Below are 22,935 nucleotides of genomic sequence, written 5' to 3'. Positions count from 1 at the left end.
ATTGTCATGCGTATTGTATGTCCCATGTGTGTTAGACAAAAACAGAAAATCACCGCTTGCAATCTCCTTAAGTGTTTATCTGTATACCATAAAAGGGCTACGGACATACAGACACCTTAATTTAATTTAATGTATTTCGAATTATCATACAACTTTACAAATCATAAAATTGTGTGATATATTTTTTTGTTAATTTCAATTTGATAGCACACCTTGACAAGTTTTTGTAAAAAAACAATCCGTGACGAAATTATCTAATATTTAAAATCAAAATGTCTTGGTACTATTCAGTACACATTTTTACAATAATAGTTCATAGTATATTGTATTTTTTGGCAAAAAGATACAAGATACTATACACTATTATTGTAAAATGGATCATGATATAAGATACAATTGTATCTTTGATACGGCCCAACCTTCATTACTTTCATGGATAAGTTAATCATGTATATGACAAATAGGGAATTAACTTAGCTCAATAAAATATAATTTAATAGTTTACAAAACAAGTATTTTATTCTGATTTTTTCTAAATAATAATAATAAAAAATTAATGTATAATATGTTTATAAAACATCAGACTTTTAAAATTAAGTGTTTTATTTATAAAAGAAATGTTTGTTTCAATGACTATTAACAAATCAAATAATAATAATAAACATTAGTACAATTATCTATTTATGAAATAAAACTAATCATGACTTTAAAAAAAAAAAATTAATATTATGTATCATACATCTACCATACTAAATTACTAAGGTTTTACATTTTCTTTTCCTTTGAATGACATAGTAAAACGCTTTGAAACTGGCAAGCCCTAGAAGTAATAGTTAAGTAATACATAATGAAAATAAAACAAGTTAATATTTGACAAATACTCTGTTTAAGTTAAGAAACATAGGCCAATTTATTTGCAAAAGTGTGATAATTATACAAGGCACATATAGAGATAATTGACTGAGTGGGGGTGAAAAATGGGTGTGCATAACAGCAGCCCAACAAAAACTGATCACCGCCAACTAAATTTCTTAACTTGAACAGAGTATTGATATGAAATAAAAAATACTTGATAAATGATACTAATACTTACACTGATTTTAGTAGTATTTAATACATTAGGTTTAGGTATCATTCCAAGTTTACTTTCAGACTAAAATCAATCATTATAATATTAAGATAAATTATGAACATTAAATTATGGTTAAAAATGAGTTCTTACTTTGGATTTGTTTAATTTAAACGATCGCAATACTTCAGTATTTCTTTCATTAGTTTTTCCAAACAAAACAATTGTAGTCTACAATTTAAATAATTTATGTTAAAATGTAATCTAAATAAAACAATAAACAAATCATAATTACATTAGTTGCATTTTTTTGAATACACTTTGTAACATTTAATGGTGTGCCTGGGCTTACAGAATTGGGTATTGATCGACGTGATAAGCTACTCCTATAGAAAATAAAAACAATTTAATTGAATACCAGCATTGATATAAGAATAATTATTGGTTATTGAAATATTAAAACATCTAACACTAGTTTAATATACAGGGTGTCCCACGAGGATTTACCCATTGCGATATCTCACGTAATAATAGAGATATCAAAATTCTGGTTTTATAATAAGATTCACAGGGTAAAGAACTACAATTATTTAATTTTTAAAATTTATTTTAATGTTTTTGTAGAAAAAAATTTAAAAAATATATTTTTTGTTTAATTACTACCAAAAAAATTAAAGATAGCCATTTTATAGAGTTTATTTTTTTGAAAATAATGACGTTTCAAAATTTTATTTCCATTAATTTCCTGATTTTTTTATATTTTTTCTAGTTTTGAAGAAATAAAATATGATTATAAATTTATAACTATTAGGAACACGGAACATATTCACCCGACTGTATAGGAATGCGTGCGGCGCGGTGTGTGACACATGTTTGATAACATTATGGTGTTCGCAATTTTTCTCAAAACTAAAAAAATATTAAATTCAGGAAATTGATGAAAATTTTGAAACTTCAATATTTTCAGAAAAATAAACTCTAGAAAATGGCTATCTTTAATTTTTTTGGAAATAGTTAAATATAAAAATATATTTTAAAACTTTTTTACCAAAACATCGAAATAAATTAAAATATGAAACAGTTGTAGTTCTTATCCCTGTGTTTTATTACAAAACCAGGATTTTGATATCACTATTATTTCGGGAGATATCGCAATGGGTAAATCCTCATGGGACACCCTGTATTTATACATTTAATAATATGTTAACAACTAAAATAAAATTTAAAAAGTAAGAAATTCTAAATTTTTAATGACACTTAGTCATTACGTTGTACATACCTTGATTTAATAGAAGACTCGGCAGTTGAAGGAGTTTTAGTTAAAGTAACAATATCTGATGCTGTTGGTGTAGAAGAGGCTATAGGCTTCATCTATAATACAGAACAAAAATTGATTCAAACATAATACATATATTTTTTTTAGAGTACTTAATAGTTAATATATGATGATTAGAAATTATATCATTTTATATTATCATTAAGTTAGTGATGCAAAACAACCATGTAAATATATAGAAAAGAAAGTATAAAATGTTAAACAATATTCATACATCTTAAGAAACATAATTTCATATACACATATAATAGACATACTTTACGTGGACTAACAGAACCATGACTAACATCTTTCATTTCTACGTCTTTAAAATTTTGCACCATGTGTTTAACCGGGACATTGGCTATAAATGGACCTTTGATGTGGGTTCTTTTATTTTGCATTGACTTCAAAACAGTTTGACTTCCATTTGGTTTTGATTCAACAATTCCTACAACAATAATAATGTTATAAAAAAGAATAATAAACGACTACACCAATTTTTTAAAAATAAAAACTTAATTCACGTAATTAACTTAAAACCATTCAATACCTAAGCGATTAAGAGTTTTTAACTTGACATCAACTTGATGAATATTGTCAGGCGGTCTAATTTCTGTCACAGAATTTTCTTTCTACACATTAAATTATACATGATAATACATATAAATATATTATAAAAAATTACTTGTGTTCACTTACCGATGACACCTCACTAGATCCATCACCATCACTGAAGTTATCCACTACCCATTCAGGTTTCAAAGAATTTAAATCAAACGAGTTTAGTTCATGGAATGGAAATGCCAAACTATCATTTGGCGTAATGTTTTCATTTATATCAATAATACTATCCTAAAATATAGTATACAAATTATTTATTAATTAGTTACATTGATATACATATAAAGGGACTATATTATATACTATTTTTTTTTTATAGTAGGTTTTAAGTTTTTATTACTTACAGGTGTTTTATTAGCAGTGTTGGAATTTATATTAAAACTCCCTATGAACCCTCTGTTTAACACACTTGAATTTAAATTTGACTCTGTGTTACTACGCTTTGGTGTACAAAATAATGACTTTCTTGAATAACATTCTTCATAATTTTTTTTCCCTTTTTCAATAAGAATTTCAATTCGTTGCCGAGTTTGCTCTCTAATTTGTTTCTTTTCTTGTTCATTACAATAAGAATTTTTTTCTATATCCACCTCATTCTGACCGGGTACTAATTTGATTGGTGACTCTTGATTTTCTATTTTGTTTTCACCTAAATGAACTAAGACATTTTTTTTTGACTGTTCAATAACATTTGTGCTCACACATTTTGATGTGACACAATCATCTTTTGATTGGTTCTTCACACAATCATCTTTGTCATGGTCTATGTAGTTTTGTTCCAAAAGCTTTGCAACACCATGAATATCGGTTAATGATACACTTTTTTGAATTCGCCTGCTGACATTAGAATCCCACATGGGACTCAATATATTACCACACGGTGGATCTTCCTTTAATGGAGTTTGTTTAGGGACTATATCAAAAGGGTCCATATTGGCTGCTTGCAATTCCAGTATATCAAATGGGTTGTTAATACAATTTCCATCGTAAGTTTTATTCTTCACTATTTCAGGAGTACTCCAATCAATAAGTGCTTCCATTGAACAGTTAACTGACTCATTAGCATCCATAATCCTAGAGAAGTTATACTAGTTAGTTACAAAAATATATTTCTATATGATAATCACTGATAATCAAAACCAAATATATTATTTTTGTATCATGTCATATTTTATAAGTTAATAGCATTAATTACAAATACAGCTCAATAATACTATAATAGTATATTATAGTAATAATTTTTTTAAATAATACAATTTATATACATCTTAAACTGTAATCAAATAATTATGAAAAAATCTTTAGGTAAATTTATTTTGTATGTTTTTAAAAATGTAGTTTCTGTTTTTTTAGTATGTTTATTTATATAATGATCCTCAAACTGGCAAAATAAAATATGTAAGAATGACTGACATCTAAAAGTTAGGTTTTTAATAATAATTATATTATTTAATAATATTAATTTCATGAATTACCTACCTCCTTGCCCACTTACTATAAATACTTACATAACGTATTATCATTGATTATAAATACTACATAGTATTTATAATCAATGGTATTATCTAATACTGTATTAAAATAAATAATGTTGCAATGAATAAAATTGGTTGAATACTAGAATAAATATAAATGCAATGCTAAACCATCACAAAAAAGATTTAAAATCATTAAATAGATTTTATTTTCAACACAGCTAACACTGAAACACTTTAACTAATCCAAGAGACGTATTATTTAGTATAGACACAACTTGTGTAGAGTACATGAAATATGTTCCATAGATATTAAGTCTTATTATAAGGTATCTATGTTATGTTCAATATTCAGAGATATAGTTATTTATTATTCTCAAGTCATATGAACTGCTTGATAGCGTACACCGCCATCAGAAGTAAATAATCGACGAGTTAAGGACAATACATTTATAGAAATATATACATACTTGAAATGTTGCAACGTCTATATGGCAGAAACGAAGAAAAAACAGGTAGGTTGCCCGTACCCGTTTAAATTACGCGACTCGCACCACTATTGCCACTGCGGTGTTTATATTTTGACAATTGTAATGGAATATCAAATATTATATAATAATGTGCAAACACTAAACAGACGAGACCATCACGACGTGCATAATATTATAATGAAATTATGAATTTATGATAATTAAAAGGATGTATTTATAATTTATTTGTTTTTGTCAGTACGGCAGTAGTCGGCGATCAGTATTTAAAATTAACATAAATAACGTTTTCCCAAAGAACTGATGTTCGGTTAAATGATAACGGTTAACTGCTCAGTTCAGCTGCTGGCTTCTGTTCAATCTGCTCAGTGCTCACATCGCCACATTGGCCGTCGTTGATTAAGCACGTGTGGAAATACAAATTGAAATGGTGACTGGTAAACCACGGTCCACTATACAATAATTATGCATATTCAGGCCCACACTGCTAATGTCTGTGCGGTAAACTTACTGCTAAGGTAAATACATTGTGCACCACAAAATATACGACGGCACCACTGTCTACCACAAGCAAGCAGCTGCTAAAACAACTTGTTACCTATTTTATTTTTTTTTTATGTTACAATTGTTTATTTGTAAATTACTAAATTACGCGGTTATACCGCCAAACCAGCCATTCAACGTTATTAATCTTTATTCTTTAATCAATAAGTAATCGATATTGGAATTTCCATTTTTTATACTAAACAATTTCTGACTTATACTGACTACTGCTAAAGCAAAACAAAATATTATTTTACATTTTTCTATCTAAGAAGTATTTGTCATTTTGTAAACACACAACAGTGACTAACTGACAATTCAATCAAATTATTATTGAAATAAACATGGACACTCAAAAAACACTGGATTGTTTCATTAAGAGTAGAAAAAGACCCACCACTGAAGATGGTTACCATAAAAAGGAACTTATGAATAACACATCTGCAATACATAAACCAACTAGAAAATTATCATTCGATTGTTCTATGCAGCAAACAATTAAAAAACAAAAGGTTTGTCAACTGCTTAACTATACTCTGTATTAACATAGCTATATTAAAACCATATTGATATTATGGTATTATTAGTTACTTTATTTTAATAGCACTAATCAAATATTGTCCATGCTTTTCATATTCGAGATGACCTTATTTATATTGTTTATTTAATATTATGATGTCATTTACTTAGTTATAGGTAATATTTTTTTTTAGACTGAGCGTAGCGAGGAATGTATTAGTTTAAAAATTATGTTTATTTTTTTTATTTTTTTATTCTGTAAACACTTTTTCTTCTTCTAAACTTGCTCAAAAGTATCAAGTGCATCTTTTCTGAAAGGTATAGTTCTTGAGCTGGTACTTTAGGGAAGTCATTTTTCGATTTTCAAAATGGTACTCAAAATTAAAGCGGTTAAAAGAGAAAAAGCATATAATTTCACAATTTTATATTATTAAATAATTACGGAAGATGTCTTTATATATAAATCTAAGATGTGAAAATTTTTTATAATCATTAATATATCCTAGATAAATAATCCGTCTCCACTCAGAATCGTTAGATTCAAATTTAATTCCTTCCATTACAGTAACCCACTTGTAACCTACTGTACAGCAGAGTGAAATTCACTTTCCTGCTTTTTAGGTGTAAAACTACTTAACCTGGTTACACTTTTTTCTGCAAACAAACGTATTGTTGTATGATGGCGATGTCGAAATCTAAATTTTGCAAGAACTAAGTTTTAATATTATAGCCATTTGAAGTTTTTAATTTTATGAACCTACTCAATTTGGTATTTCATAACAATTAAATGATGTTTTCAATAACCATTCGAGTGAACTAGTGACCCTGCCAGGCCTATATGTGTCGATAAAAATGTTGTTTTTTCCACAGACCTGCCCAAAATGATTTTACATGACTAGTTGAGAGATGTTTTTTATATCTGACCAACCTAATTTCAAGATATGTTAAAAATTTCATCTGATTATAAAAAAAAAAAAATAAAAGTAAAAAGTTGCCTTTATAGAGGTTTTGTCTCAATGCGTTCATTCATAAAATAACTCTGTAACATTATATTTGTATAAGATATTTCTTATAATAAATATGATTTTATTCCTTATATACATTTAAGATATAGAAATAGGTCATTGCAAATTTTATTAAAATTAAATAGCAACATTCAAAGCAAATGATATTGTTTTAAGCACTTTAATAATGTCTAAAACTTGTAAAAAAAATAAAATTTTCAGTTACTTTTCAAAAAATCATTATTTATAAATCACTCCTCATTTCACTTGATGCTTTAATCTCTGAGGTTTAATTCTGGGGAACCTTCAAACCTTCAATTACAAATATTTTACAATCTTGAATATATTGATTAATTCACAATATGTATCTATAATTTTGTATTTATTATTTTAGGTCGATTTTGATATAACAAAATCAATTTTCCGAAATAATGTAAATGCTGATGTTAATAATGGAGTAGCTGAAAACTTTTTGGAAAAAAAAAAGACTGAAATTAAACATGACATTTATTCAGAAAGAGCTACAACTCCAACAACTCCAGATCAGACACCATCAATTAAAGCCAAATTACGTAAAGTATGTTTATCAATACAATATTATATTTTTATAATTATATTTCCCAGGTATGATTATTAGATATGTAAATAATTACATTCACATGATATTTTATTTATTTTAAAACAAACATACTTCCCACAGTTGATAATAACTTAGTTTGTATAAATTGTGAAACATATTAAAGATAAAAAGATAATCTTATTAACCTTAAATGTTAATTATTTTAGAAATTTAAGTATGGAATAAATAAAATAAAAATTATTTGTCAAATTATTATAATTTCAAATCTATTTAATTTATTTCAGGAATTGGATTTGGGTGAATTTCGCAAAATTGTTCGCCGAAAGCAGAACTTTAAAAAATTGCGAGAATTAATCAATGAGGTAGATCAATCTCAAATTGCTTTTAACTCAGCTAAATCTAAAGTAGAAGATGCCAAAAGTCATTACTTATCCTCGTTTAAATCAGTTGATCGCTTGGTTAATACTAGCCCAAAAAAAGTTGTGTCAAGTCCTATAAAAAGATCTCAACTTAAACCTTCATCCTTATTTCTCAGCCCAGCACAATCTATCATTGGTTCAAAGAGTATAATGACACAACCTACAGAAGATGTTTCGTCAAGAAAATTAATGAATGAAGTTGGATCTCTTATGGCTTTTTCACCATCAAAAAAATATGCTGCATTGGCTGATTCTAAAACATTACCTTTGCCTTTAAAGTACCGTATTTTGGCTGAATTATTCAAAGCCATGGAAACTGTTTCGTCTATGATGTTTACTAGAAAAGAAAAGATAACATTTAATAAACTCAAACGTGGTGTTCAACACATGACTAGAAAGTAACGATATAACTTTTTATTGAATATTTTATGAATAACTTATAATTTGTTCTAAATTATAATTTATTTAGAAATTTCACTGAACTACACTTGGCACAAATTAAAACTGTAGTACCAGATTTATTCAAGTTTGCATTAGTAAAATCATCAAAAGAGAAATTGCGTTATGAATTAGTAATAATTCCAAATTATGGTAAATATTGGTTTATTCTAATTTATTAAATTTTGAATTATTAATTTTGATATTAATTAGGCTCAAAATATGAAGATTGCATTGACTTAATTGATCAAACAATTCGAAGAAAAAAGATATTTTCTGACGCACTGCTTGATATTATGAAGGATCATCACGAAGTATTAATATTAAATTTAATATAGTTGTACCTAATTTAATTTAAAATAACTAATATATTTTTGTTTGCAGAAATATTTGAACACATTAATTCCACCAATTGTGATTGACAAAAATAAAATTACTAGATGGCATCCTGAGTTTAATGTTGAAACTGTAACGGATATTATTCCTTCAGCTTTACCCAAAATCGAAATCACTAAACCTAAAATAGAAACTGCGAAAGATTTATTGGGTAATATGTGATATATGTTAAACAAAAATATTATTATATCATAAATTATATTTCTAATGCATTAATTACATTTAATTAATTTTTAGATAAATCCCATGAATTATTTTCTTACAACAACCGTTTGAATCGGACTCTTATAACAATGAACAATGAAAATAAAATTATAACTGATAAAAAATTTTCTTCGACAGATGCAAAAAATGCATTAAAAAAAGCACTCAAAGGAATTCCTAAATCATTTTTACTAAAGGTATTTTTTTAAATATTTTTTTACCGTCTACATTTTTACTCAAATGTTTATGTAGATTCAAGAAAAGCAAACAGAAAAAGCAAAAGAGTTGATGACGCGATCATTGGGTCAGTTAGATAAGGATAGAATGATGAATAGATTACCAGATATTGCAAGAAGTATGCGCACTTATTTCGTACAACTTCAGAGAAATGTTATGCCAGTCAAAAAAGTCATTGATCAATTAAAGCAGAGTTATCCTGAAACTATGACAGACGGTGATTTAATATTTCTTAATTTAAAATTTTCTAGCAAAAGTATCAATTTTATTATTATTTTAGAGGAATGGAAAGCTCACTTTAATCTACTCCAAGAAAAACTACCTCATTGGATTGTAATAAAAGCTTTTGAAGGAATTGAACATATTCGTATTAATAAAAAAGTTGAATTTGAAGAAACTGTAATTAAAACATTAAAAAAAAATTTTAATTTATAAGACTAAAATTTATTCACATATTGTATAATTTTTTTATATTTTTAGTTCCCAGCCATTTATCTAAAAAATTATTTTCTATGTCATGAACTGCCTGTTATTAAACATTTTAAAAATCATTTGTAATAAAAAACTAAGTTATGAAATAATCTTAATTTATTGATGATAAAGTTATTAGTTTTTTCATTGACTGTTTTTTTTATTTTGTTCCAAAATGTTTAAATTCGTGTATTATTATATTTATATAAAATATATTATACCCATAGTTAACATATAGCTACAATTTATGGAACTATCAAAATAATATGACTCTTTGAAGTTACTATTTAAATACTTGATTATTATGTATTAAATTCAATAAAATATAAGCAAATAGACATGAATTAGGAAAAACACCCTTTAAACAGTTACCATTAATACAACTAAAAATGTTACCGTGTAAATATTTATCCTATTACCTGAAATCTCATACGAGTTGTAGATTCATCTACTCCAGTAATTGTTGCCTTTAAGTAAATATTACAAAATATATAAGTAAGTCTTAAACAATTTATTAACCGGCCACAAGCTTGTATAATATTAATTATTTGAATAAATAACATGAATCTTAATCTAGGCATTAAGGAACAAAAACATAACATAAACACGAGCGAATAATGTAACCCTGATATTCAACAATAATAATGCTGAGCTCCTCTGCCATTAATTCCTATGATAAAGTTTGCTAATTATACATTTAATTTTGAGTGTATTTATTGTAGAGGAATGTGTATAAAATGTTTAGACCAGAGAAAATCCTTGTGTCTGGTGAATGGCTTGAGTCAATTTATACTTCAGTTTTCCTTTGGATTGATATCTCGGTAAGTCTAAAAGGTTGAAACATGTGTGTGCCACAGGTAGGAAGTTATCATCTGTGGTAGGTTGGATATAAATCTAAAAGACATAAGTAAATAATTAAACTTATAATTTGTGACTTAATAGTCATATAAAATGTAAATTAATTTAGAATTTATCTTTTCTAATGCTATGACAACAAACACAATACAATTGAAGGGTGGGCGGGAATAACGTGCTATGTAACAGTTTTTACAATTTTCATGTTTTTGCGGAATAACGTGCTATGAAGCAATCTCAATATATTTTAAGAATCGAAAAATTCCCAGAATGTTTTTATCGTACACAATCATTGTGTATATACTTCGAATCCGGCGATTAGTTGACTATTAAAACGTGCTATGTGCGTTAAGCGTTTACTATTCACAGTAAGTAAATGTATTGTAGTGTGTTATAGTCGAATATGGAAGAATGTGCTATGTGAGTTCCAAATAACATATAAAAAAATGTATAAAACAGTTTTCGTTTTTAGTTGTTCCTGAACATTTACAAATTTGCTACATAGCACGTTATTCCCGCCCACCCTTCAATTATAGTATTTAGACTACCGCTTGACTCGATTAACCATTTTTGTTCACTTGTAAAACAAAATTATATTTTATTAGTTTTGAGACAAATTGTTAAATTATTTTAAATATACACTAATAATTAATATGGTAATAATCTCAATCGTTAATTTGTTTTGAAAACATTTTGTCATTTTTCAGAAACTCTGATTTTTCTATTCTTAAATGTTATTATAGAATGCTTGTAATTATTACAATCTATAACTAACACATGATTCATATCCAAATATTTTTTCACAAAATTTAATGAAAATTAATTCTGACAACACATAGGCTATAATATATTAAACAAAGTGAATTGAATTTTTTGATGGTTTGGTAGTCTCAGCATTGGGTAGTAATTGCAATAATGAAGAACTTATAATATTACTTACTTTTATAGCTTTCATTCCCATGATAGGTACACGATCACTTCCTGTAAGAAATAGCAAAAACTTCTTTTTCTCATTAATGTCAAACTCATGAAATACTTCCCAAAACATTTTTATTGTTTCATCATCTTTAGTGTAACCATTTTTATATTCAGCATTATCCTGCCACTCAATCCAATCATAGTCTTGGTGGCCCACAACAACAGCCATTAATTCTTGTGAACGGAATAACCTCAAAACTCGGCCACCGCACACTTTTAAAAATGCATCTTTGAATACATTAAATTGTTTTTCAACTCTACGGTTGAATACCATATCAACGTACAAATCAACAAATTCATGTCTAAAACACAAAAAAATACAATTTAAATATACTAATGATTATCTGAACCTGTGCACTTTGTAACCCGTTAAAAATCCTACCTATTATATGTCTCAAACTGTGTGTAAAATTTGTTTCCTATGATTATGCTGGCAGTATATTTTTATACATATAGATAGATAATGGTTAAAATATACTAAGTAATAATCTTACATCGATATTCAATTTAGTTAATCATTATGTAATTTTATCGAGAACTGTCTGATAATTCAAATATTAGATTAGATTGGATGATATATGGGCCTATCACTTTTTAATTTAACCTATCTTCTGTCCAGAGGTCTAATACATCTCTGTACCAAATTTCATCATAATTAGTCCAGCCATTTAGGAATGCATAAAGAACAAACACTAAATAAACAGAAATCTATTTATATAATATATATAAAGATTTTGTTTACTTACTTATTATCTTGATTAACTATAATATTAGCCCCATCCGGTTTCAATGGAACTGTTTCAATTTCTCCATAAACTTCTCTAGTGATTTCAAAAGTGAGATTAAATACTTCATCAAGATCAGGTTTATCATAAGCCAATAATTCATTAAAACTCCTGTAAAAATAATTTAAAAATAAATTATGTTTGAATTTTGAGTTAATTTTGTAAAGCGATTGGTAGATTTACTTACCAAACCACCAATGGATCCAGATCTAGAAGATCTGATAAGGTAACAGGTTCGTTAAGTAGTTTTTTGTACAATGCTAAAGGAAACGGTAAGTCTATGATGGTAAAATTATAGATTGCTAATCCACACATTAAACCTAGAGAAAAATAAACAAATAAATACAAATTTTTTAAATATAAAATAAAAGCAAGTGTTTTTTACCAATAAGATAATACATTTTAACGTCTTCAAAGGATGAGTCATTAAACCACATCATGTTTGTGTCGTCATAATTAACAAACATACCAAATTTTGGATCTAAAATCTCTTTGATCAAAAGCATGAAAAATTCTTTTTTTACTCCTCCAGCATCCTCAGCTTCTTCACCAATAAATTTCACCTAATTTATGCACAAAAACATATTTTACTGAGAATTATTTGAAATGTAAGGTTCTCACCTTCAAAGGTTTTTTATAATCATGTTGAGTATAAAGAGACAATTCACGTATTGTGTCTACTACTAAGTTTTCCCGTGAGACATTGAGCTCAATAAATTGATTTGCTAAATTAGGCTGATTCCCATCCAAAAATAGCATTTGCGTAAATGCTCTTGTTGCTGCAGCTTGTATTGCTTGTTGCATCTGAAATCAAAATATCACAAATTTTATAATGATCTTTATTTAAATACTTGTATCAATTTTGTTTTAATAGGGAACACACACCTGTAATTTCTGATCAACTTGTAAAAGTATTGTCTTGGATTCAGCATTGAACAGAAAAGGGTAATTACAAAAATAAAAATCTTGATTCTAAAAACAGTTGAAATGAATACAACAAATATTTTATACCAATAAATTATAATGTAACGCATTACACTTACCGTAATTCCGTTATTATCAGCGTGTATCCACCTCATGTAATCAAAACGTATATCTATTTTATCAGATAATTGGGGAATATAAAATGAGTCGTATGGCACTTTCAATTTGCCTTTCTTCACTTGATGCCCATTTAAATTGGAATTCAGTTTATTCAATTTAGCTAACACTGAAGCAGCCACTATCAATGCTTTATCCCAAAATATATGTTGCTAAAAAACAACATGGTTAATAACTAAAAAAAGTAAATAAACAGTAAAAGAAAGAAAATTTTCATGTAGAAACAAATTCTCTAAATCTTTATTTTACTAATTTTAGTAATTATCTGTATGCACCTAAGTAACTTATTACCGCTCTTGAAATGTAGTTTCAGATGGTGTTTAAGTGAGCTTAGCCTAATAATTGATACATTTCATTTGTTAATCAAACAATATTAAATTAATCATCTATAACAGAGGTATTCAAACTTTTTCAGCACGCGGCTTCACAATATGTTTACGGCTCCCAAATTATTATGAAAAAATTGAAACAACACACGGATACAATATGGGAGATATGTTATATGGGTGATAATAACAGTGACTTTAGTACTAGAAATAAAACTTCAAATGTTCGAATCGTAAGGTGTGTCGTTTTCATTTCAATAATGAGTGCAGATAATATTTATAATAATTATACAGGACCTAGGTATGATGTTGGTTTTCGGTGCTTTGACGCGGCTCCCTTTGCAAACTCTCGTGACGCCCCTGGGAGCCGCGACGCACAGTTTGAATACCTCTGATCTATAATATAACAATTTCTCTAATAATATTATACCAATTGAATTATTTAACAATATAGTTTTTAAATAATTATATTTGTAATACAAGTAATAAGAATGTTGATCTAGCTATGACCTTAAGATTTTTTTTAAATGTATTTAAATTTATAAATTTTCATTGACTGTCTGTACAACTATAATATGTTTAAGCACTAAAAATGTTATGTCTATTATTTTCAATGTTTCAATTAATGATAATAAATATTTCCAAAAACGTTCGGTTATAGGTTACACATGATTATAATAAAGATTTACAATACTTACAGTAGTATTTGTATTAGTGCTTAATTGATCGATAAATACATTTTTATACACCTTGATTAAGGTATCAAAATATTCAACTGGCATCGAAGAAATCCATAACTCTGTTGGTAAAAAAATATTAATTTAACTATGAAGTACCTATTAAGTTTAAATGGTTGATGGTTAATAAACAAGAACACCAATTATATAGTATTCCACTGGTATAAATATGTAAATGTAGTTATTTTTAAATATTAGTTTATATCATGATTAACTCCAAACATTAACTTAAGAAATAATTTTAATACATGTACACCAAGAAATTATGATAAAAAATTATGACTTTTAATTATTGACATAAAAGTGATAACCAAGTTAAATAGCAGAGATTTTACTTAGAATAACTTTCTAAATTAAACAATTTATCTCATTTTATTTTGAACTGAGCAAATTTGGAACAAATCCTATTATTTTGATTTGAATAATTAATCTCCAATCTTGTTTAATATATTAACATACATTAGTATAGTAGTTGTAGACTACAATTTATAGTTGGCTTGATCTCATTAAGTTGGTTTCTAAACAATTCTCTATCTTAAATTTGTATTTAAAAAAGAAAATAATTTTACAGAATATCTAAATTGTTACCTTAAAGTGAAAAATATTATTTAAAGAGGTGTTTATTTATTTTTTATTAGTTAAATTTGAAATGTTATATGCAAATATATTTAACTGATATGTACTGTTTTATGGGAGCTCTAAATTTTATTGTCTGCATTTCATGATCTGTAAGAATTTTTACATTTTATTGAATATTTCCCATTTTTTAGAGGTGTTTTGGGAATATGTAGGTTCCAATCATTTTTATTTGTAATATCTGATGTAAAATAAAATATATTGAATATAATAAAAACTGATGCTTACAGTCAACCATAATATTTTAAGACATACAGGTGTAACAAGAACACCTGACCAATCAAATAACTAGTTTACATCAATATTTTTTTTTATACATAAATTATTTATTGACAATTATTTTAAGTAAAAAATATAACATCTATTATCTTAATTTTTAAATCAGGTTCTTAGAAGAATTCTAATAGTAAAAACATTTATTCAAGTCATGAAGTTAATTTTTTATGATTTGCAAAAATGTCTAAACTTTTTAAATAAAGAGTTATTAGTTAGAAAAATAATAACTTTAAAAAAAAAATTTATATTTTAACATGTACTTCTTCATGAATTTTCTTAAAGGGATCAGTGGCAAACAGTTACATTAGCCAAAATATACCAATATTTTATCTATCATATTGATCGACCTAGTAATGCATTAATACTTTTTAAAATTGATTTGAATTTTTTTATATGTTTACTTCATCCACTTTTTCCATTTTCAATTTCTCTTTGCTACAACTATAAATTTGGTTTGAAAATTTCTCAAGGCATGTTGACTTGAACATACACACTCTAATACTATTACATACAGTCACACCATCTAATGTAAGTATGTGATACGCACATGTTTAAACAACCCACATGCATTCAAAGTCTTTAAAAACTGTCTGCCACCAAAATCTTTAAAATCTTTTTATTTTTTACTATAAAAATGTTTTTATTACTCAATTGACATTACTTAACAAAATGAATAAGAATTCAAAACATTTTAAAAATAAAGTTCATGGCTAAAATAATTTTTTTTTATTTTTAGTAACAATAACAAAAATAAAAATGTACTATACAGGGCAAGAGAATAAATTGTATGTATATAAAAAAAAAAAATTAAAAATATCGATTAAAACAAATTATTACATTTATCAGGTTTTTCTGTTACACCTTTTAATTATATACTGGTCAATATTATCCACTCTCACAGTATACGTGAAGAATAAGTTGTGTATTAAATAAATAATACAAGAATTTGAAATTTACTTAATTTTTTGCATATTAATGTATCTATATATTATTATTAGTTATTACATATTTAATAAAAATAAAAATATAATAATAACTAACAATAATTAAGATTTTAAAAAATGTGAATTTTCAATTAAATTAAATTAATTTATTATTTTTTTTTCTGCAAGAATATTTTTAGAGAATACAAATCGAGGATTTTTTAAAAAATATTTTAATGATTTTCATTGCTTATAATAATAATAATCTTAGCATTTGAGAATCTTTATTTAAATTATTTATGCACATAAAAAAATATTAAACTCAGACATTTAATATTATTACAGATTTATTTCCTTTTTTAGCAAACTTTATTTTAATATTTATTAAATGTATATACATTTTGAAAAGTACTAAATGCCATAAAGACTAATATGCTTTTAAAAATGAAAAAAAAATACATTAAGTTAAAAATGAAAAAAAAATGCAAATTAAATGTTTTTAATTTAATTTAAATATACATCCATGGTGTATGTTGTAAAAAATTATTGAGTATCTAGTTTTGGAAAAGAATGCAAAATGCATTGAAAGTGTTTTAGTGATAACCATATATTTTAAGTGGCTTCAAAATTATAATATTAGATGACTATCTACATTTTTAAACTGTATTTTTACCAATAGTATTTGAATCCATGTTTTTTAAATTTAGTAAAGCTTCAGCATAAGGCACTTGAAGTATAGTGGCATTCATAATATTTTTGAACTCTTGGTACATAGGTAAAGTCAGATAAAATCTTAATGACTCCACATCAGGAGAAGGCAATGATAAAGAATCAACTGCACTGGCTAATGATGTAAGTATCTAAAAATAATAAAATATTAGTGATTATAACATATATAATGATAACATGAATTAAATACTCACCAAGTCTCGCAATGAAGTGTTGCGTACACGATTTATCATATTGAAACATTGTATAGCCAGTTCAAAATCTATACCATGATTATTTTCTGTACAAGCGTAATGATTATCATTAGACATTAAAAATGAGCCATTTAAACATGACAAACTGCTCATCACTATTTCTACAAACCTAAATGGAACATAAAATGTATATCATAATATATTATTAATTGATTAATCAATGTTTTTAAACATACGACATTCTTTCTTGGTCAACAGGAATTTCTGGTAGAATGGTTGATAAATTTGTCACATCTGGAAGCTTTACAGTCCAAATTTGAGAACTTTCTTGTAAAATTCGATAATCATCTGGCTGTATGTCAAGCTAAAAGGTATTTAATTTAGGGATTATTATTTTTAACAACTAATACTTTATAATTTAAATAATGCATACCGATTTATGAGTAACTTTAACAAAACATTGATCACCTCCTGCATAAATACTTTTAACAATATATTCCTTTTTTGTATCTATCATAGCTGTTCCAGACGGTGAAAGCCAAGGACCTAACACTAATTGTGGTGTATTTGAATTGTTATATAATTTTGTACCTAACTGGCCAACACTACCAAGTCCAAATGAGTAGACACGACCCTTTGAAGGTACTAAAGTCAAAGTATGTCTCCTATTAAATGTTAAAAATAATTATTTATGAATATGCAGTACCTTATAGTTTATTGAATTATAATTATTACCGTCCACATGCCACTTGTGTCACAGTACTACCCATGAGTTCTAGCACTTTTCTTGGAACAATTTCATTTGAAAATGAACCATGCCCTAATTGACCATACATACCAGCACCACATGTAAAAACTCCACCATCCTAAAAAATAATAAGAAATAGTTAAAAAAAACAAAACATTATGCATTACCTAATAATTAATGCATAATTACATATGTCAAAAATACTGAGAAATCTTCTCCTCCAGTAATATATTTAACTCTGACAGTTCGTATTGTTTTCAATTGTGTAGGTAATGATGAGTTATTTTGACTGTTAATCCCTAGTTGTCCAAAATCATTTTTACCCCAACCAAAAACAGCACCTATTTGGAATAAATAATTAGTAAAAGTATTTTATTAATCATAAATTTGGGGAAAGAAAAGAATTTTATACGGATATAATGGTAAAAAATTTTATCCAAAAATTCTAAAAAAAATTAATTTTAGGATATCATAAGCGCACTTTTAAATTAATTTTTATTAGCTTATTTTGTGCACGGCATATTTTGAAAAATTTTGATGCAAGCATAATCTTTGATTTTTCAGTGCATAAAATTCATAGCCTTGATAATGTCATTTTTACTTCTACCTTTCATAATTTATATTATTATTATCATAGTTATTTATCAATGACATTGATAATGTTTCTCATAAAGAAGAATAAATCAACTTCTATTGTATATTTTTTATACATTAATTTCATTAAAAGTTGGAAAAATATAGGGTGTCTTGCGGGGATTTATCCATTTAGATATCTTACAAAATAATGGAAATATCAAAATGCTAGTTTTGTAATAAGACTCACAGGGATAAGAACTATATTATTTCATTTTTTAATTTATTTTAATGTTTTGGTAAAAAAGTTAAAACATATATATTTTTTTATTTAATTATTTCCAAAAAACCTTAAAGATAATCATTTTGTTAAGTTTATTTTTCTGAAAGTATTGAAGTTTCAACATTTTATTTTCATTAATTTCCGGATTTTTTGATATTTATTCTAGTTTTGAAGAAAAATTAGGAAATGAATGAAAATAAAATTTAGAAACGTCAATATTTTCAGAAAAATAAACTCTAAAAAATGGCTAGAGTAATTTTTTTTTTGGAAATAAAAAAATATATTTTTAAGCTATTTTACCAGAACATTAAAATATGAAATAATTATAGTTCTTATCCATGTGATTCTTATTACAAAACCAGAATTTCAATATCTCCATTATCGATGTGGGACATCCTGTATATATATAGATGTATTTTATTTTATTTTTATCTAGAATTTTTTTTTTTTTATCATAAATATTATTAAATTTAATATAATGACCTATTAACTGTTTTGTATTTGAATAATATTTATATATGAATACGGTTTAATTAAAAATTAAGTATATTAAATGATGATCAATTTTAACTTATAATAGGATTAAAATTTTAGAAATAGTATGTAGGATAAATAAATAAGAACATGTTTTTATATATTAATCGTACCTGATTTTGATACAATGAAACTATGATATCCACCACAAGCAATAAATGAAATAGGTAAGCCAACCAGTGATTTAACCAATGTTGGCTTTGACACATTACTAGGGCCTAGTCCAAGGCCCAATTGTCCAAATTCATTTGAGCCCCAAGTGTACAACTCTCCATCTAATTATACAAATAATATTTAATGATATAAAATAACTGAGTTTAATATACAATAAGAAATACAATTAAATATTATTAAAACATTTAATGATTATTGATTGAAGTACTATTTTGTATGAAATTTTATTACAAGATATTATCTTATATTATCTTTATATTATTTTTCCAACTCACGATTTGTTAGAGCCATACAATGTTTATATCCACAACTAATTTGAACTAATAGCATACTGGCTAATGTTTTGACAATTTTTGGTTTATATTGAATCTCTTCATTAGTTTCAAGCCCTAAATTTTATTAAAGAATCAAATCAACCCATTTTTATTCATAGTAATAAATCTATATAAAAATAAACCCATTTTAAACTCACCTAACTGTCCACAGGAGTCAGAACCCCAAGTATATAACTGTCCCCATTCATTTAGTGCCATTGAATGAGCTTCTCCACATGCAACACTTGTCATCACAATAGATTCAACCCCCGGAATTTGCCCTGTAAAATCAAGAAACTTACAAATATAATATGCACATAGATAGCTTGTTGAAATTAAAGTACACATTTTAAAATAAACGTACGTAGTTTTGTTCGACATTTATCATGTCCCAGCTGACCAAAATCGTTACTACCACAAGCATATAATTGTCCATCTTCAGTTACAACCAGTGTATGATTATTTCCACAAGCCACTAAAAATGAACATCTGAATGAAATATTTGAATTGTTTCTAATGTCTCATACAAGATAGTTAATTACCTGATTTAATGTTATTCACGCTTTCAAAATTGACTATCTCTGTTGGACTGAGGATATAATTTTCCTCAATACCACCCAGGCCGAGTTCCCCGTTGATTGTATTGCCCCAACAATACATGGTCAAAAGTCTGAAGTCTGGTTTCTAATTATTTATGACTTGTTTCAAAGTTCTAAGGCAGTGATGATAATGAATAATAACAATATTTTAACTAACCACAAAACAAACGCATATCACGTGAATAATAATTATCTAAAAATAAATAGGTACCATACCGTAATATTTGAAAGGTTTTATCATTACTCTAGGTCGTGTAAAGTAGCATGATGTTATATTTAAATTATCATTTACATTAAAATAAAAGTGACACTAATTTCAAGACGGACATTTAAAGTATACATCAACGAAAATAACGGTACTATACTCCACCGATAATTTAAAAAAACAAACTGCGTTGGAACGCTTGAAAATAAAACTTTAAAGCAATTTTTTATTATACCTAATGCTTACTGCTTGAGATTGATAGTTGATCGGCAACTTCTTTTCATGTAAGTACGAAGTAAAAATATATTTTAACGTAATAAGATAACAGTTACTTAAAAAATAAAAACACACTAGCAACAATCATCATAATTCATAATGTGAAATAAATGATAATAGGCATATTCAAGGAAGATAATAATATTATATCAACACAGCTTGATCCTTCCAAACGTCTTTGGTATTTAAGTACTTTAATGTTTATTTTTACAATAACTGCGAATTCTAGAATATTCTAGACTTCGTATAATAATTATATTCATATTTCATGAATCATGATTTGTAATATTAATGTTGTAAAACATCGAATTGCGGCCACTCAGCAAGTTGTCGGCGCCTCGGCGGGTCGCTGATAGCCTTCCGAAGCAGACAAGCAGTACCTATCGGAAATAGTGTGGTTGTGGTTCATAACTTTAATAGGTATGTACTTATATACTATATTTACATTTGCACCAACTTGAATGACTATATTATATTAATAATAGTAATATTTGAGTGGCAACAATAATTTTCTTTACACGAACGTGTGGGTTAGGTTAGGTTAGAAGACTATTGTCGGATTCGGGATTGGTAAAAAAATAAAACAATATTTTGTAGCTTTGGCAAAAGGTAACACGGTTAGTTAACTATATAAATATACGTTTTTTTCTAGGGTTTCCGAAAGGTTTCATAATATCGATTTTACGAAAAATATAAAATTTCATAGCTAAAAGGTACCTAATTATTTTTCGATCAATTATAATTTATAAATTCAAGATATTAGACTTATTATTTACATATAAGTTTAAACATTGCAGTTATGCGTTTGACCTTATTTGCGAGGTTACCGAACCTAACTTAACCTAACATCATTCGTGAACTATAAAATACCTATGTATGGACGTTCAACAGCACTTTAGGACAGGCAAGCCAGACAACTGCTGCAGTATGCTGCAGACCAGTATTCTCCAAACTTTTTTTTATCAAAGGGCCATATAAAATATCAAAAGCTATAAGTAATCCAAAATTGTATAAACACATATCATTTTTAATTTTATAGAAATGCGTATATTTATAAATATTTTAATAAAATAGTTCTTATATTACAAGTTGTAAAATTATGATACAGTTGGTAATTGACACGTATGTTAAGTGTACCTACGCGATAAGTAACGATTTTGTACATTACATATATTTTTTGATTATTCACTGTCCTTTGGGCCTTTTTGGAGGTCGATTATAATTTTTTTGCGATTCGTAGTTTAGAGACTCCGGTAATGTAAACTGAAGTGAAGTGTACATATTTTGTTTATTTTTAGACATTAGTCTATACCGAGTTCCACCAATGGCTTTAATGGTAGACGGGGTTGTTGATCACAAATTGATTAATAATATACTACTTTGTACACAATTTTCCCATTAGATCCAACACTAATCAATTTATTCGAATTTTTAATTTTTATTGATTAATAATATTTTTAATACAGAAGATCTATGAGGCATCATTCTCCAATATTAGCAATATTTCTGTCAAAAGGGGAAAGATAATCTGTTAATAATATGGTATATTTTATTAATTTTATATATTTTGTTACTAGTAGTTACTAGTTACCAACAAATAGGCAAATCAAAGTGATTGGAATAAATCTTTAAGAAGATGTCGACGTACTATTTGTTTTCTCTCTAGCTCTGTCTCAGGCTCAATATAGCCAAAACGCATTTACGCAGAATCATTTTTTCTATGGTTTTAAGTAGTCTTAGAGTAAAATCACCCAGTACAAAAAATATAGAGGATAATATTATAATTTTTTGAGGGAGTGACAAAACGATATTATAATTTATTGTTATTTGATGTTGTATTCCGCTGAATAAAATAAACAAAAAAATGTTGTACATTTAAATGATGTTTTAATTGTTTTGAGTTATAT

The 22,935-nt window shown here is 26.5% G+C and overlaps 3 protein-coding genes across 3 annotated transcripts; 1 reads left to right on the top strand and 2 right to left on the bottom strand.

The window, feature by feature from the left end:
- Nucleotides 1-492: 492 nt before the first annotated feature.
- Nucleotides 493-5,346, bottom strand: LOC107163482 (uncharacterized). The gene is made up of 10 exons (XM_015510936.2): nucleotides 4,954-5,346; nucleotides 3,353-4,082; nucleotides 3,087-3,239; nucleotides 2,938-3,019; nucleotides 2,663-2,835; nucleotides 2,349-2,440; nucleotides 1,365-1,455; nucleotides 1,223-1,300; nucleotides 1,094-1,153; nucleotides 493-820 (listed from the first exon to the last, which is right to left on the bottom strand). The coding sequence occupies exons 2-10, from the start codon at nucleotides 4,076-4,078 to the stop codon at nucleotides 758-760; spliced, it is 1,518 nt and encodes a 505-aa protein (XP_015366422.2). The 5' UTR covers nucleotides 4,079-4,082; nucleotides 4,954-5,346; the 3' UTR covers nucleotides 493-757.
- Nucleotides 5,347-5,572: 226 nt separating this feature from the next.
- Nucleotides 5,573-9,929, top strand: LOC107163481 (DNA replication factor Cdt1-like). The gene is made up of 9 exons (XM_015510933.2): nucleotides 5,573-6,026; nucleotides 7,432-7,614; nucleotides 7,902-8,434; nucleotides 8,506-8,627; nucleotides 8,688-8,788; nucleotides 8,859-9,021; nucleotides 9,108-9,271; nucleotides 9,327-9,528; nucleotides 9,592-9,929. Exons 1-9 carry the CDS (start codon nucleotides 5,859-5,861, stop codon nucleotides 9,744-9,746), a joined length of 1,791 nt encoding a protein of 596 aa, XP_015366419.2. The 5' UTR covers nucleotides 5,573-5,858; the 3' UTR covers nucleotides 9,747-9,929.
- Nucleotides 9,930-10,272: 343 nt separating this feature from the next.
- On the bottom strand, nucleotides 10,273-21,079 carry Herc4 (HECT and RLD domain containing E3 ubiquitin ligase 4). Its single transcript, XM_089227473.1, has 21 exons — nucleotides 20,764-21,079; nucleotides 20,491-20,660; nucleotides 20,313-20,423; nucleotides 20,107-20,229; nucleotides 19,910-20,023; nucleotides 19,574-19,735; nucleotides 18,260-18,411; nucleotides 18,058-18,188; nucleotides 17,756-17,987; nucleotides 17,559-17,686; nucleotides 17,323-17,491; nucleotides 17,073-17,259; nucleotides 14,526-14,626; nucleotides 13,444-13,653; nucleotides 13,286-13,372; nucleotides 13,022-13,204; nucleotides 12,786-12,963; nucleotides 12,588-12,720; nucleotides 12,362-12,511; nucleotides 11,578-11,917; nucleotides 10,273-10,676 (listed from the first exon to the last, which is right to left on the bottom strand). Exons 2-21 carry the CDS (start codon nucleotides 20,606-20,608, stop codon nucleotides 10,524-10,526), a joined length of 3,162 nt encoding a protein of 1,053 aa, XP_089083599.1. The 5' UTR covers nucleotides 20,609-20,660; nucleotides 20,764-21,079; the 3' UTR covers nucleotides 10,273-10,523.
- Nucleotides 21,080-22,935: the final 1,856 nt, after the last annotated feature.

Source organism: Diuraphis noxia, unplaced genomic scaffold, assembly GCF_037042655.1.
Source record: "Diuraphis noxia isolate RWA-SAM2 unplaced genomic scaffold, SU_Dnox_SAM2 contig0004, whole genome shotgun sequence".
Lineage (NCBI taxonomy): Eukaryota > Metazoa > Arthropoda > Insecta > Hemiptera > Aphididae > Diuraphis > Diuraphis noxia.
This window is presented reverse-complemented; position numbering and strand designations above follow the sequence as displayed.